This window comes from Taudactylus pleione, unplaced genomic scaffold (genome assembly GCF_031769625.1).
Source record: "Taudactylus pleione unplaced genomic scaffold, aTauple2 ptg000431l, whole genome shotgun sequence".
In the NCBI taxonomy this organism is placed as follows: Eukaryota; Metazoa; Chordata; class Amphibia; order Anura; family Myobatrachidae; genus Taudactylus; species Taudactylus pleione.
The window spans coordinates 4,198,734-4,213,433 of NW_028284833.1; the positions used below are offsets into that span (position 1 = coordinate 4,198,734).

At 44.7% G+C, this 14,700-nt stretch overlaps 1 protein-coding gene across 1 annotated transcript; it reads right to left on the bottom strand.

Annotated features, from left to right (window-relative positions):
* Positions 1-294: 294 nt before the first annotated feature.
* On the bottom strand, positions 295-11,826 carry LOC148506040 (START domain-containing protein 10-like). Its single transcript, XM_088447444.1, has 4 exons — positions 11,788-11,826; positions 7,864-7,978; positions 1,219-1,271; positions 295-541 (listed from the first exon to the last, which is right to left on the bottom strand). The coding sequence occupies exons 1-4, from the start codon at positions 11,824-11,826 to the stop codon at positions 311-313; spliced, it is 438 nt and encodes a 145-aa protein (XP_088303570.1). The 3' UTR covers positions 295-310.
* Positions 11,827-14,700: the final 2,874 nt, after the last annotated feature.

Genomic DNA, 14,700 nt, shown 5'->3' on the forward strand with positions numbered 1-14,700 from the left:
AAAAGATCTTATATTATCACCGATTGGAGGACATACAGTAGAATACAAAATAGTTTGGGTAGGTTGCACTTCTAATCATGGCTTTCCTTTTAAAGCTTTCAGGTAGGATTGTTTGAATACATCTTAATTTATTATTGGGACTGAAAAAAAAACAAAAAAACGCATCAAGAATATGAAGACAATGTTAGAATAGTGTGAGAGGTCATCTAAAGAGAATAGGAATTAGCGGGCCACTGATGGTAGCTGGGTGCAAGAAATGGAAAATCAGGACTTTTTATAGACCATCGTGAAATAGAAAAAAAATATCTGTTTAAGATTCCTTGGAAAGCCCGTCTTCATCATCACTGATGTGCGTTCTCTCCTCGGACACTCCACTTTCATCTATGTTCTCTAGCTCATCCGCACGTTGGATGGCCAAGTCTTCCAAATTTACAGTAGGTAGCGTGTTTTGCTCCGGATACACCCAAGGTTTGAAATGTGGGTCATGTTTTCGTTTCCATTCGGGATACTTAATCCCAGCTTTGTAAATCTTCTTCATAGCCTGTACAGACAAGTCAATTATATTATGTAAAATCAGCTTTTGTTTATATGGTCTTACTTTATATTAAGAATGATAAATGGTGCAATGCTCATGGCTGTATTTTGGTTCCATATGAATTTATAGTGAAAGGAATAAAAAGTACCAAGATTTAAATACTATTAGCACTGTACTTGCACAGAGCCAGGCCTGGACTTTTTGGCGCCATAAGTGAGATTTTAGCTGACCATCGTGCCTGCCGATATATATATATATATTTATTACACGCACACACACACACACACTGAAAATTAAATTTTAAAGTAGCTTAGAGTCAATTTTAGCATATCCATTCAAGAGACTGAATACAGACTGCTTTAGAAGTGTTACATCACCTATAGTTTAAGGCAGTGTTGCCCTACCTTGACACTCCAGCTGTTATGGAACTACATAACCCAGCATGCACTGCTACAGTTTTGCTATTAGGGCATGCTAAAACTGTGGCAGGGCATGCTGGGATATATAGTTCCACAACAGCTGGAGTGTCAAGGTTAGCCAACACTGGTTTAAGGGGTAACTTTAATGGACCTTATTTGGTAGTTTCTTTACCATGGCATTTTTTTTGTTTTCAGTGTAGAGATTCTGGTCACTTTATAGACAGATTATACTAAATGTCTCTCTGTGTAAACGTAGTCACTTACCTTTGGAGCCACAAACTGGGAGACTTTATTTACTACCCACTTCGGTAGCGAACCTTTAATTAAAGAAAATAAATACATAAATAAAAGTATAATTCATGAACTGGGTAGTTTGCAGACTTTTATAAATTAAAACATTTTACTTTCAGATCAGATATCTGGCTGACAGGGAGTGCTGGTCTTTGTAGTTCCTGCTTTTTGGAGAGTTCAGGTTACCTTCTTTTGTAGGTTTGCACTAATCTTAAAAAAGATAACCCAGTATGTATAGTGTCACTGTCTAGGGTTACTTAGGACCACCCTAAACAGAAGCACCATGAAGTGGCAGATGATGACTTGTTATACTGTATATATATATGAAGGGGTGTGTAAGACTTCTATATTTTTTAATTTTATTTATAAAACACAGGAGGCATTTGTATGGATGGAGCACTCAAAGGATTTGTCTGTGTTCCTCCTCCAAATTGTCCCTCACTTTTAAGCACCCTTTCCTTGGATTAGAAGACTCGCAGCCTTTATTGCTACTTTAAAAGTCATTACTGTAGCAGTGTTGGAAGGGGTACGCAATAACTTTTTCACAAAGCCTATAGCACCACCTTATGGTAATATACCATAATTGCATCTTAGCAATTTCTGTTCTGAAAATACCCCCATATAGGACATATTTTTTAAAACGTGAAAAGCCCCTTTACTACCCAAATTCTGCTTTGCTCTGTATGTTAACAGAGTGCCTATTTATCAAGTATGTCAGCAGTGCTTGTATAACCATGGTACCCCTGGTCTGCTAACGCATTCTTAGGAGGAGAAAGCTATGCTAACCAGCACTGTAGAGAGTTTCATATGTTGGGAGATATAACAATGAGCCCCATCACCATAAGATAGAGGGCCTTAGCTCTTTTATAAATATATCCCAAAGAAACAATCGCTTCTACAAGATTCACTTATGAAAATCTAGATTAAAAATGTGATAACAGATTTGCACCTTCCTTTTTAAAAAAACAATCAAACAAAAAAATAATATCTTGATATAATGAAGCCGATTGGTTGCTGTGGGCAACCTCTCCACTTTGTCTCTCTCAAAGGTTTGATACATCTCCCAGTTTACCTCCAGGGACTATCCATTTCATTTGCAGTGTGCAGCAAAGTCTTCAACAATTACAGGACAATGCATCAAGTGTGGCAGCTACTATAGGACTTTTAGCTACTTAGTTGCACAACTTCAGTAGTTCTCAGTTTACATGTTCAGAGCCGATGGCTTGTTCCAGCTATAAAGGGTTTAAGATCCTCTAGCAATTAAACAGGATACTGGAATGAAAGAAGTTACTATGGTGCAGGAATAGGGGAGAAACAAAAACACAAAATCCCAGCCACTGAACTGTAATTTCTCAATGACCATATCACTCAGTAGTCCTGAATGTTGTCACCCTAAAGTGGAGTAGCTTAGCAGAAAAGGGGCAACTCCATGCAAGCATAAACTACTGTACTAGTCCCATATACAGCCCCACATCACTTGTAAGTCAAACATGACAAAATATATATACTTTATTTATAAAATAGTATATACTATTAGCATGTAATATTAGGGGTATATTTACTAAAGTGCGGGTTTTTAGAAGTGGTGATGCTGCCCATAGCAACCAACCAGATTCTACTTAACATTTGTCTAGCACCATCTAGAACAGGGGTGGCCAAACTCGGTCCTCGAGATCTACTAAGTTCACGTTTTCCAGGTCACCCAGCAGGTGCACAGGTGTAGTCTTTACTCAGTGACACATTTTGAAAGATCCACAGGTGGAGCTAATTATTTCACTTGTGATTCTGTGAGGAGACCTGGAAAACTTGAACTGTTGGTAGATCTCGAGGACAGAGTTTGGCCACCCCTGGTCTAGAAGATAATAGCTAGAAACCGATTGGTTGCTATGGGCAACATCTCCACTTCTAAAAACCTGTACTTTAGTAAATATAACCCTTAGGCCTGTATTCAATTTGGAGTGAAAAGCCGTTTGTGTGTTTTAGGCGAAAACTTTTTGCCAATGTCATTTTTCGCTTGTTTTGATTTTACTCCGTATTCAATTTGGAAGACTTTCCGCCTCAATGCAATGTAATAGGCGGAAAAAAGTGCAGAATTGGGGTTTTGGGGTGCAACATTGCGGGAACCCCCGTGCAGCCTTCAGACAGTCCCCCAATGGTAAACTCTGTCAACATTTAAAAAAAAAAAAAAGTACCACCAGATATTTCTATTCAGGCGCTGTAATGGGGAGTATTTTCCTAGCAGCTGTAGGGATAGGGATAGGTTAGTCCAATAAGAATGAATTACAAAAAACAATTAACAGCGCTCATATGAGGACAAATTAAATATGAACACAAATGATCAGATGAAGTGAAATTGTAAAAATAGCAGCATTTATTACATACTAAAGTGCATGCCAGGTTTCCTATGTAAGGGTCATTATTAGGCTGTAGGCCTTGGCTGGAGTGTCGAATATCATAAGTGCTAAATTCAAAAGTGCACTTTACATTTGAAATCTAATTTTGGCATTATACCGGCGTGAAACAGAAGGAAAACAATCTAAATACACTCTTTCAGCAACCTAAACTATATTTGGACAAAGTTGGATCAACACATGTGATTTCACAATCTCCTTATTACAAGATCCTGCTGACTACATAACCAGGACATTCATCACTGAACTCCCTGGTTAGTTGCTACAAAAACTTTGTGCCTCACTTCCTACTACTTGTGCTGGCTCTGGGCTTTACATAAAATCTCAAAGCACACTGTATCTATTTCAGTTTACCTCTCTAATCATGTAATGTTACCTCAACTCTTTTGCCTAGTCTTACATCATCTAGCTACTGCCACGGTCTACTTTAATATTCAATTTCTGCTCCCATCAAATCTCCACTTTTATTATACTCAATAGTAAACTTTTGTTGTGCAGACACCTTTTCCTACACTGTACTTTTACTTCCATTTCTGGAAATCTCCTGCACTCTTATTTCTTCATTTCTACTTGCAAGTTTTCCTTCCCCTAGTTACCTCATCCTTACCATGACCATGGTTTCTTCAAACTCCCCCCCTTCACCCAGTGTCTCCCTAATCTTTTATTCTGCCCCCCTGCTTCCACCATTATCCTTCCCCCCTGGTCTCCTCCATTTCTTCCTCCCGTTATCTTCCCTCTTCCGTCTGTCTTCCTAACCCACTTCTCACATTACTCCACTTTCATTCTCATATATCCCACCAGGGTCCTACTACCCCACTGCTAATCTCTCCTCCAACCCCCCACTCCCTGTATCTTCACCCCAACTCCTTCCACATCTCATTAAACTCCTTCCCTGCCCACCTCCTACAGGAACCCGTCCTAGCACTGGAACCCGCACACTCACTACAGTCTATTAACCTCGGTCACCCAAATTAATCTCACCTATACGCTACAGCAACCCTGATAAATTTTATTCACATTCGTCTCACAAACTCTGTCCCTCTATTCTGTGCCCTCTGGAATGCCAGATCAGTCTGTAATATACTGGTCCCCACCCATGACCTTTTCATCTCCAACTCCCTGAATCTCCTAGCCATCACAGAAACCTGGATTTCACCCTCTGACACCACTTCTCCTGCAGCTTTTTCCTATGGGGACCTCACCTTCTCCCACACCCTGGGTGGTGGTGTTAGGGTCCTTATATCCCCAAGTTACTCATCCCAACCCATACCCTCAGAACCATCCCTTACATTTGAAGTTCATGCTATACGCCTCTTCCAACCAGTACACCTTTGAGTAGCTGTCATTTACTGGCCTCCTGGCCTCCCTCCAAATTCCTTGACAACTTTGCTTCCTGACTCTCCCTCTCTCTCCCCTGACCTTCCCTTCATAATCCTAGGACAGAAGTTCCCAAACGCAGTCCTCAAGGCTCCCCAACAGTTCAGGTTTTAGAGATATCCATGGTTGGGCACAGGTGACTTAATTAGTACCTCAGTCAATTTGATTTAAACTCCTGTGCTCAATCATGGATATCTCTAAAACCTGAACTGTTGGGGAGCCTTGAGGATTGCGTTTGGGAACCTCTGTCCTAGGCCGCAGGTTCTCAAACTTGGTACTCAGGACCCCAAACACTGCATGTTTTCCAGATCTCCTCACAGTATCACAAGTGAAATTATTAGCACCACCTGTAGATCTTTTAAAATGGGTCAGTGAGTAATGATTACACCTGTGCACCTGCCAGGTGACCAGGAAAATGTAAACTGTGTGGGGTCCTGAAAACCCCTGTCCTAGGTGATTTTAATATTCCAATTGACAGTCCCACAGAATCCTCGGCCTCAAAACGCCTTAGCCTCACATCTTCATTTGGTCTCTCCCAATGGACCTCTTCACCCTCCCATGTAAGTGGGCATTTGCTTCACCTGGTCTTCACTCACTGTTGTGATATTTTGGATTACTCCAATTCCCCATTCCCCCACTCTGACCATCACCATCTCTCAACTTATCCTCTCTCCCTGCCCTTATCTACCTCCTAAGGCATAACATTCAGGATATAGACAGTGTTGCTTTGTCCTCCCTGCTTGACACACTTCTCTCCCCTATTCTCTCTCTCTCCTGCCCTGAACAGGCCACTTCCCTATACAATGCCTCCCTTACTTCTGCTCTCGACTCTGTTGCTCCGGCGATCACTACTCACCCCCGCAGATCCACACCTCAACCCTGGCATTCCAAATGCACCAGATACCTGCAAAGGTGATTAAGAACTGCCAAGCGAAAATGGAGGAAATCACGCTCTAAGGCTGGCTTCCTTCATTTCACATTTATGCTCTCATCCTACAGTGCTGCCCTTTCCCTCTCTAAACAGTCATATTTCAAAAACTTAATCTCCTCCCAGTCCTCAAACCCCTGGTGTCTCTTCGCCACTTCAACTCCCTCCTCTGCCCATCCCCTCCTCCCCTCCTTGCTCTCTGCCTTTGACGTTGCCACCTACTTTATATCTAAAATTAACTATACGTCAGGACATTATATCCCACCAGAGCCTCAGCACTCCTCTTCCTCCTTACCCTGACCACCCCTCCCCTTACCGACTGTCATCCTTCTCCCCTGTATTTGGAGAGGAAGACATGGCCCTCATCCAATCCCCCCTCTTGCACCTCCCCCCTTGACCCTATCCCTTCCCGCCTCCTCCGCTACCTTTCTCCCCTTGCCTGTGCCCACTTCCTCAATCTCTCTTTCATCTGGCACTGTCCCTTCTGCATTCAAACATGCCCTTGTCTCTCCCATTCTTAAAACACCTACCTTTGATCCTAACACTATTTCCAACTACCGACCCATCTCTCTCCTCCCTTTTGTCTCCAAACTCCTTCAGCGTGTTGTCTACAACCTCCTTACCACCTTTCTTTCCTTCCGCACCCTGCATGACCCATTTCAGTCAGGCTTCCGTTCTCTCGACTCCACGGAAACTGGCCAACCGACTACTTCCTCAAGCACATGAGGGAAGAGGGCCCTGCTTGTAAGAGCTTACAGTCTAAAGGGGAGAGGTAGACAGACAGAGGTGACACAGCTGGGGTTGACAGAAGGAGCATGGAGCAGTGGGTTACGATGAGAGCTGGAAGGCTTTGATGAAGCAGTGGGTCTTGAGGGCTCATTTGAAGATTTGTTTAAAGGTGGAGAGTCTCAGAGCTGCACAAGCAAAACTTTGGAGTCGGGAATGGGAAGAAGTAATCGGTTGGACGGAGAGGCGGCATGCATTAGTAAAGTGGGCGGGCGTGTGAAGGGGTATCTAACAACGTGAATAGACATTTGCAGCCATACTAATAATTTCTTTAGTAGTAGTGGGAGGTATTAAGAACCACTCAGCCAATCTGTCAAACATCCTAATCACCATCAGTACAAATTTTGTAAAAGGTGTTTAAGTACCCACAAGATATACTTCTGACAGGTGCATTTGTGGCTTTGGTGTGGTCTGCATGAGCTGCATTTAGGAGGACATTGGGCCTGATTCAGTAAGGATCGCTATTGCGATCACAATATCGATTATGCACGCAGTCCCACTGTGAAGATATGCTAATGATTGCATTTGCAATGCTATACGCAGCCTAACATAAGGACACCCCCTTTACCTTACACACATCCGTAATACTTAGCAAGACTGCGAAACCATTGGTAACATCGCAGCCTCATGCACACTTGTACAAGCTCTGCCCTTACTCAGGAATTATCAACCTCTTCTCACGCAGTGAAAGCCCAAGCTGCGAATCGCAATGGCTAATTTATGTACGCCCCTGTAATGGCACTCAAATGCACTGGCACGCCTGCGTTTTGCTGATCAGCCCCCATCACCACCCCCAAATGGTACTGCCTGTCAATCAATCTGCGATGGGTCTGTGCAGTCACTGCAATCGCAGTCCCGATCGCAGTGGAGTTTTTCACACATGAGCACTGCGATGCATATGTAAAAACGCAACAATCCACCAATTGTGTGCGCTAGTGAACCAGGCCCATTGTCGTTACGGACTGTATTCAGTTTACACTTATATGAGGAAAAAGCACAATAGTGTGTTATTTGGAAAAAAAAAAAGAAAGACAATAAAAATTACAACCAATAAAGTGTTCTAACTCTAACCAAGAGCATATAAGACAAAACAAAAAGTAAAAGATGTAGCATTACCTTTGGGGTCAACCTGTGTGAGGTAGTAGAGAACACAGCTGTTGTCGCCATTTGCTTTAATAAGATATCCGGTCTGCAAGGAAAATTCAATATGCGGATTGTAGTAAATAGAGCCCTTAGAGGCATAACATTAACTAGGCACTATTATGGGACATAAAATGACTTTGGGCATTACTATGGTTCATAAAATGACTTTGGGCATTACTATGGGGCATAAAATGACTTTGGGCATTACTATGGGGCATACAATGACTTTGGGCATTACTATGGGGTAGGGATGGGACATAAAAAAAAAAACATTGGAAGTACCAATGTTTTTAACATTGAATATAAAACCTTATTTAGATACAAACTTTGGTTCTCTGGAACCAATGTTAACCAATTTTTTCCGTATTTGATTTTTAAGCAAACTCTATACTTAATAATAGACTAATACACTTTTAAAATAATTCTTAGACTGTCTATCTTCATGGAGGCAAACAGTATATGTACAGTATGTATATATATATATATATATATATATATATATATATTAGGGGTGTGCACCGGACACTTTTCGTGTTTTGTGTTTTGGTTTTGGATCTGGATCTTTCTTCGTGTTTTGGATCTGGATTGGTTTTGCCAAAACCACCCTTCCGTGTTTTGGGTTCTGGGTTTTGTGTTTTGGATCTGGATTTTTTCTTAAAAAATAAAAAAAAAACGCTAAAATCACATAAATGGGCCTTTTTTTGTTCCTACGCTATTAATAACCCCAATAACATTAATTTCCACTCATTTCCACTCTATTCTGAACACCTCACACCTCACAATATTGTTTTTAGGCCAAAAGGTTGTACCGAGGAAGCTGGATGACTATGCTAAGCGACACAAGGGGGCGGCACAAACACGTGGCCCATCTAGGAGTGGCACTGCAGTGGCAGACAGGAAGCCAATCAGCGTTATGGTGCCCATTTGCATGTAGCACGAACCCGGGAGATCCGTGCTACATGCATCTGTGTGATTGGCACAGAGCAATGACAGGTCCGTGAGACCCGTCTGTGCTGCTGTGGTAAAAAAAAAAAAAAAAAACCTGTGTAAAAAAAGAAAAAAATGGCGTGCACCCCCCCAAAAAAGAGCAACCAGCCCCGGGCATTAGTAACCCAGTGCTGGGTGTGCTTAAATACAGGGGACAAACGACGTAGGGGTCCCCTGTACTTAAGCACAACCAGCACCGGGCTAGTCAGAACCAGCGCTGGTTGCCAAAATACGGGGGACAAACGACGTAGGGGTCCCCTGTATTCTGCGCAACCAGCTCTGGGCTCTGATCCGGTCCTGGTTCTGGAAATATAGGGGACAAAAAATGAGTAGGGTTCCCCTGTATGTTCCAGAACCAGCACTGGACTTTTTCTAGCGGGGGGCTGATGCCACAGCCAGGGGAGCCCTTTCACCGGGCCCCCCAGCCGCAGCATCAACCCTGACCGCTAGTCAGCCCAGGCCGGGGATCCCTGGAGAGCTGGGGACCCCCCCAATAAAGGGGTCACCCTCTCCAGGGCACCCCAGGCCCAGGCTGATAGCCCGGGGCTATCCCCGCCACCCCTGGTGGCGGTGGGTGGCGGGTTGATTGTGTGGTGTGGTGTAAATAAAGAATATCAAACATTGTCTTTACAAGTAGAACTGCAAGTCCCAGCTAGCCTGCCCCGCATGCTGGTACTTGGAGAACCACAAGTACCAGCATGCAGGGCATTAAGGGCCCACTAGTACCTGTAGTTCACCTGTAAAAAAAATGTTTAAAAAAACACAGGACACACACACCGTGACAGTATAAGTTTATTAAACATACATACACACACACACATGTACACATACTCAACTATGTAACCTGTAGCATCGGTCCACTTGTCCGGTAAAGTATCCCTAGGGGACCTGTGAAAAAAAACATACTCACCATCTCCTATGCGAGGTTCTGTCCTCTTCGTTCCAAAGTAGGCATCCCCGGACTTGGCAAAAAAAAAAAACGAAAACGCGATCCACGAACTTAGTACCGTTCTATAGAACGGTACTTCCCGAATGAGAGCTTAGCGGCGGGGTATCACCATGGAAACCCTGCTGCTAAGCGTTCATTGGCTGAGAGAGGTCATCTCCCGTCTCTCAGCCAATGAACGGCTCCCTCCATTGTAGTCAATGGTGGGAACCGCAGGGTAAACTTTAATAACCTTGCGGCTCCCAGCATTGACTACAATGGAGGGAGCCGTTCATTGGCTGAGAGAGACGGGAGATGGCCTCTCTCAGCCAATGAACGCTTAGCAGCGGGGTTTCCATGGTGATACCCCGCCGCTAAGCTCTCATTCGGGAAGTACCGTTCTATAGAACGGTACTAAGTTCGTGGATCGCGTTTTCGTTTTATTTTTTTGCCAAGTCCGGGGATGCCTACTTTGGAACGAAGAGGACAGAACCTCGCATAGGAGATGGTGAGTATGTTTTTTTTCACAGGTCCCCTAGGGATACTTTACCGGACAAGTGGACCGATGCTACAGGGTTACATAGGTGAGTATGTGTACATGTGTGTGTGTGTGTGTGTATGTATGTTTAATAAACTTATACTGTCACGGTGTGTGTGTCCTGTGTTTTTTTTAAACATTTTTTTACAGGTGAACTACAGGTACTAGTGGGCCCTTAATGCCCTGCATGCTGGTACTTGTGGTTCTCCAAGTACCAGCATGCGGGGCAGGCTTGCTGGGACTTGCAGTTCTACTTGTAAAGACAATGTTTGATATTCTTTATTTACACCACACCACACAATCAACCCGCCACCCACCGCCACCAGGGGTGGCGGGGATAGCCCCGGGCTATCAGCATGGGCCTGGGGAGCCCTGGAGAGGGTGACCCCTTTATTGGGGGGGTCCCCAGCTCTCCAGGGATCCCCGGCCTGGGCTGACTAGCGGTCAGGGCTGATGCTGCGGCTGGGGGGCCCGGTGAAAGGGCTCCCCTGGCTGTGGCATCAGCCCCCCGCTAGAAAAAGTCCAGTGCTGGTTCTGGAACATACAGGGGAACCCTACTCATTTTTTTCCCCTGTATTTCCAGAACCAGGACCGGATCAGAGCCCAGAGCTGGTTGCGCAGAATACGGGGGACCCCTACGTCGTTTGTCCCCCGTATTTTGGCAACCAGCTCTGGTTCTGACTAGCCCGGTGCTGGTTGTGTTTAAGTACAGGGGACCCCTATGTCGTTTGTCCCCTGTATTTAAGCACACCCAGCACTGGGTCACTAATGCCCGGGGCTGGTTGCTCTTTTTTTGGGGGGGGGCACGCCATTTTTTTCTCTTTTTACACAGGTTTTTTTTTTTTTTTTACCACAGCAGCACAGACGGGTCTCACGGACCCGTTAGTGCTCTGTGTCAATGACACAGATGCAAGTAGCACGGATCTCCTGGTCCGTGCGTGCATCTGTGTCATTGAAATACACAGCAGCACAGACGGGTCTCACTGACCCATCTGTGCTCTGTGTCACTGTCAATCACACAGATGCATGTAGCACGGATCTCACGAGTCCGTGCTACATGCAAATGAGCACCATAATGCTGATTGGCTGAGAGCCGTGACAGACGGCTCTGTCAGCCAATCAGCACTTTGCCCATTAAAGGCAAAGGCATTTTTTTTTAAATGGCCGCTCGAGGCAAAACCTCGAGATCCGACAGCAGATCTCGAGGTTTTGCCTCGGGAGAGGGATCCGGGGCAGACAGGGAGATCCGAGCTTGGGCTCGGATCGCCCCGGATCCCCGAAGTTCGGGTGGGTTCGGTTCTCAGGGAACCGAACCCGCTCATCCCTAATATATATACACACACACACACACACACAAATGGTGCAAAAATGATAAGGCTGTATGCAGTTTTAAAAGTAAAGTAAAACGTTTTGTGGTAAATCAGACTCGTTATTGAAGGTGTCTTACTCTCTTCTCTTTCTCAATTAAATTTTTCTTGTTGTTCATTCTTCCAGACTTTACTCTTTCAGCCTGAGCCTCCTCTTTAATGTTTTTCTCTCTCTCTTCTACACTGTCAGCTATAGTCTCTGTCTATATCATCACACACACACTCTGGACCTCATTCAGAGGCAGACGGAGGATGCAAGCGGTCGCTCAGAAACTGGGCGGCCACTTGCATCCTGACCGCCCGCCTCTGTTGCTGTCGTTAGGCTGTGGGTTTACACCCACAGTTCTAATGACCACTCAGGTGATGGTCGCGATGGTCAGAGACCATCGCGACCATCGGGGCTTACGACGAGACCCTAGGGTAGGGTCTCATTTGTCGTAAGCCCCGGAGAGCTTCTGGCTCTGTCTGAGCCGGATGCTCTCCACTGACATCACTAGTGATGTCAGTGGGGCCTCCCCCAAACGGCAGGCGTTCCCATAGGAACACCTCTGTTTGGGCTGCCACCCCTCCGGCCCGCGTTCCAAATGGGGCGAGCTGTCAATCAACATCAACAGCTCGCCCCCTTTGGATCGAGACCCGCTACGACTGGTGCTATCGGTCGTAGCTGGTCTCAGGCATGCACACGACGGCGCCGGCGCCATCGTGCGCATGCTCTGTGGGGGGCCATCGACCCGGTCCGAGCGCATCGGCGCTAACGACCGGGTCTGAATGACCCCCTCTCTCTCTCAGCTCCTCACCAATGATGTCACTCCAGACACTAAAGGTGCGTACACACAGGGCGATCAGGAAAGACAGTACGATTACAACATTGTAATCGTACCGTTGTTGCTGATCACCTGTAGTGTCTGCACTGAACGATCAGTCGTTCAGTGAAGGCACACTCCTTCATTCCTGTACATGGCCAATCCGTCGTTCACTACAGATTGGACTGCATGTTCAGACGATGGACAATGTCAGAACGACATGCAGGAGCGCGCATCGCTGGTAGTTTCCGACATAAAAGTGCACAATTTGTGCATGATTACTGAGCGATTGTACGATTACGATGTTGTAATCGTGCAATCACTTAGTAATATCGCCCAGTGGTTACACACCTTAAGGCACCGCTGGGTCTGTCATGCACATGCAGTGAGTGCCTGATAGTGACACTGTGACTGACTGCTCAGTTACCAATAGCTGCAGCAGCCAGACACCCCAGCAGCCAACCAGTGCTCACTGAGAGTATCACCAGTGACAGTGAGCCAGGGGTGGGACTGTCCTATGTGCTGCAGCTGATTGGCTGACCAGAGTGTCTTTCACTCTGTCAGCCACCACGCCCAGCAGCAGTAGTAGTAGTAGCCCAGTCAGTGTTTGTACTCTCTTCTTAAGTTGTAATTGAATATAAAACAAGGAGAGAGCCAGGTGGCAGCCCAAAGCAGTGACAGCACCACACAGTGTCACAAAAAAAAAAAAAAAACATTGGAAAAGCAGGGAAAAACATTGGGGGAGAAATCTTGCGATGGTGATGGAACATTGGACCCTAAACATTGCAGGGTTGAATATTGTACATCGAAACCATTTGACCGATGTTTCCGATGATACATCAAATTATTCCCATCCCTACTATGGGGCATAAAATAACTTTGGGCATTACTATGGGGCATACAATGAACAACTGATGTGTTTCTCTTGAAGCATTGGGTGGGGGCACCTTCAAAATGTTGCTATGAGGCCCACAAAGTTTTAGCTATGCCCCTGTACACATGTCGATGTCATGATGTACACAGAGCAATGGCATCTAAGCTTTCAACCCATACTGTACATGAGGGCTCCTCCATGCTGGTCACACAATCAGCCAATTAGAAGTGAACAGCTGGTGCTGCTGGATGTCACCATCATTGTGTATGGTTGCACCAGCACTCCAGCCACTGCAAGAGATACATCTCCAGCCAGGTGTATCTGCCTTCAGGTCTGCATCAGTCATAACTATGAGAACACGCCCCCTTTCCTCCCCTTCCTCATGTCACTGCTCCAGGGCCTAAGAAATCCTAAGTGTAAGAGGCGCCAAAATTAAATACGGATGTATATGCACTTTTTATGGTATGTAGATGCAGTATGAAAATGTGCATCTGACTCAGAATAATAGATGTACGTCCAACACTATATGAGCCTCACTCTGTATATGTTTCCACTGATGCATAGTATGGGCCTGTATGTATCACAGACACACACAGCGCACAGATAATATACATCACTGCTGTGTGTAATGATTATATTTCTCCTCATCCCAATTATGTGTTTTGATTTACTGACATGTAGTAATCACATTGTATTTACTATTAACCCACAATGTCCTGACTGAGATACATGGCAGTGCTCCCCTGCCAGGGCACCTAGTGATGTCATAGTGGCAGCTGATGATGTCACTATTGGATGGTGTGATGGGTATAATAAGGCAGCTGGATGCTTCCTGTGTCTCATATCTGATATTGCTGGACTAGTGACAGTACAGATATTTTTCTTCTCATTTCTGAGTGGATAAAATGATTTTAAGATGAAGAAGGCGGGAAATAACCATCCTAAGGACCATCATATTACTGTAAGTATCTCTTATAGAGCCGCCATGGACTCACTGTATTACTGCTGGGGAATGATAATAGGTCATTGTTATATGATTTCATATAAGTTCAGGGTAGAGTTAGATACATTAGATACATTAAAATCTCCCCTTTTCTTTGTATTTATATTATTTACTATTAATATGTGTTTTGCTTAGTAGCTTTCCAGACTTTCTAATAATTATCTTAAGGTTCTGATTTCAAATTATTTAAAATAATAGCAAAAATATAGTGAAATGCTGTTATACCAGGGGAAGTGCGCCTATATCACTGTTTGGTTTGCTTTATATTAGTGTTTTTGCCACTATAGGGAGGTTTCCTTATCATTAATAATCC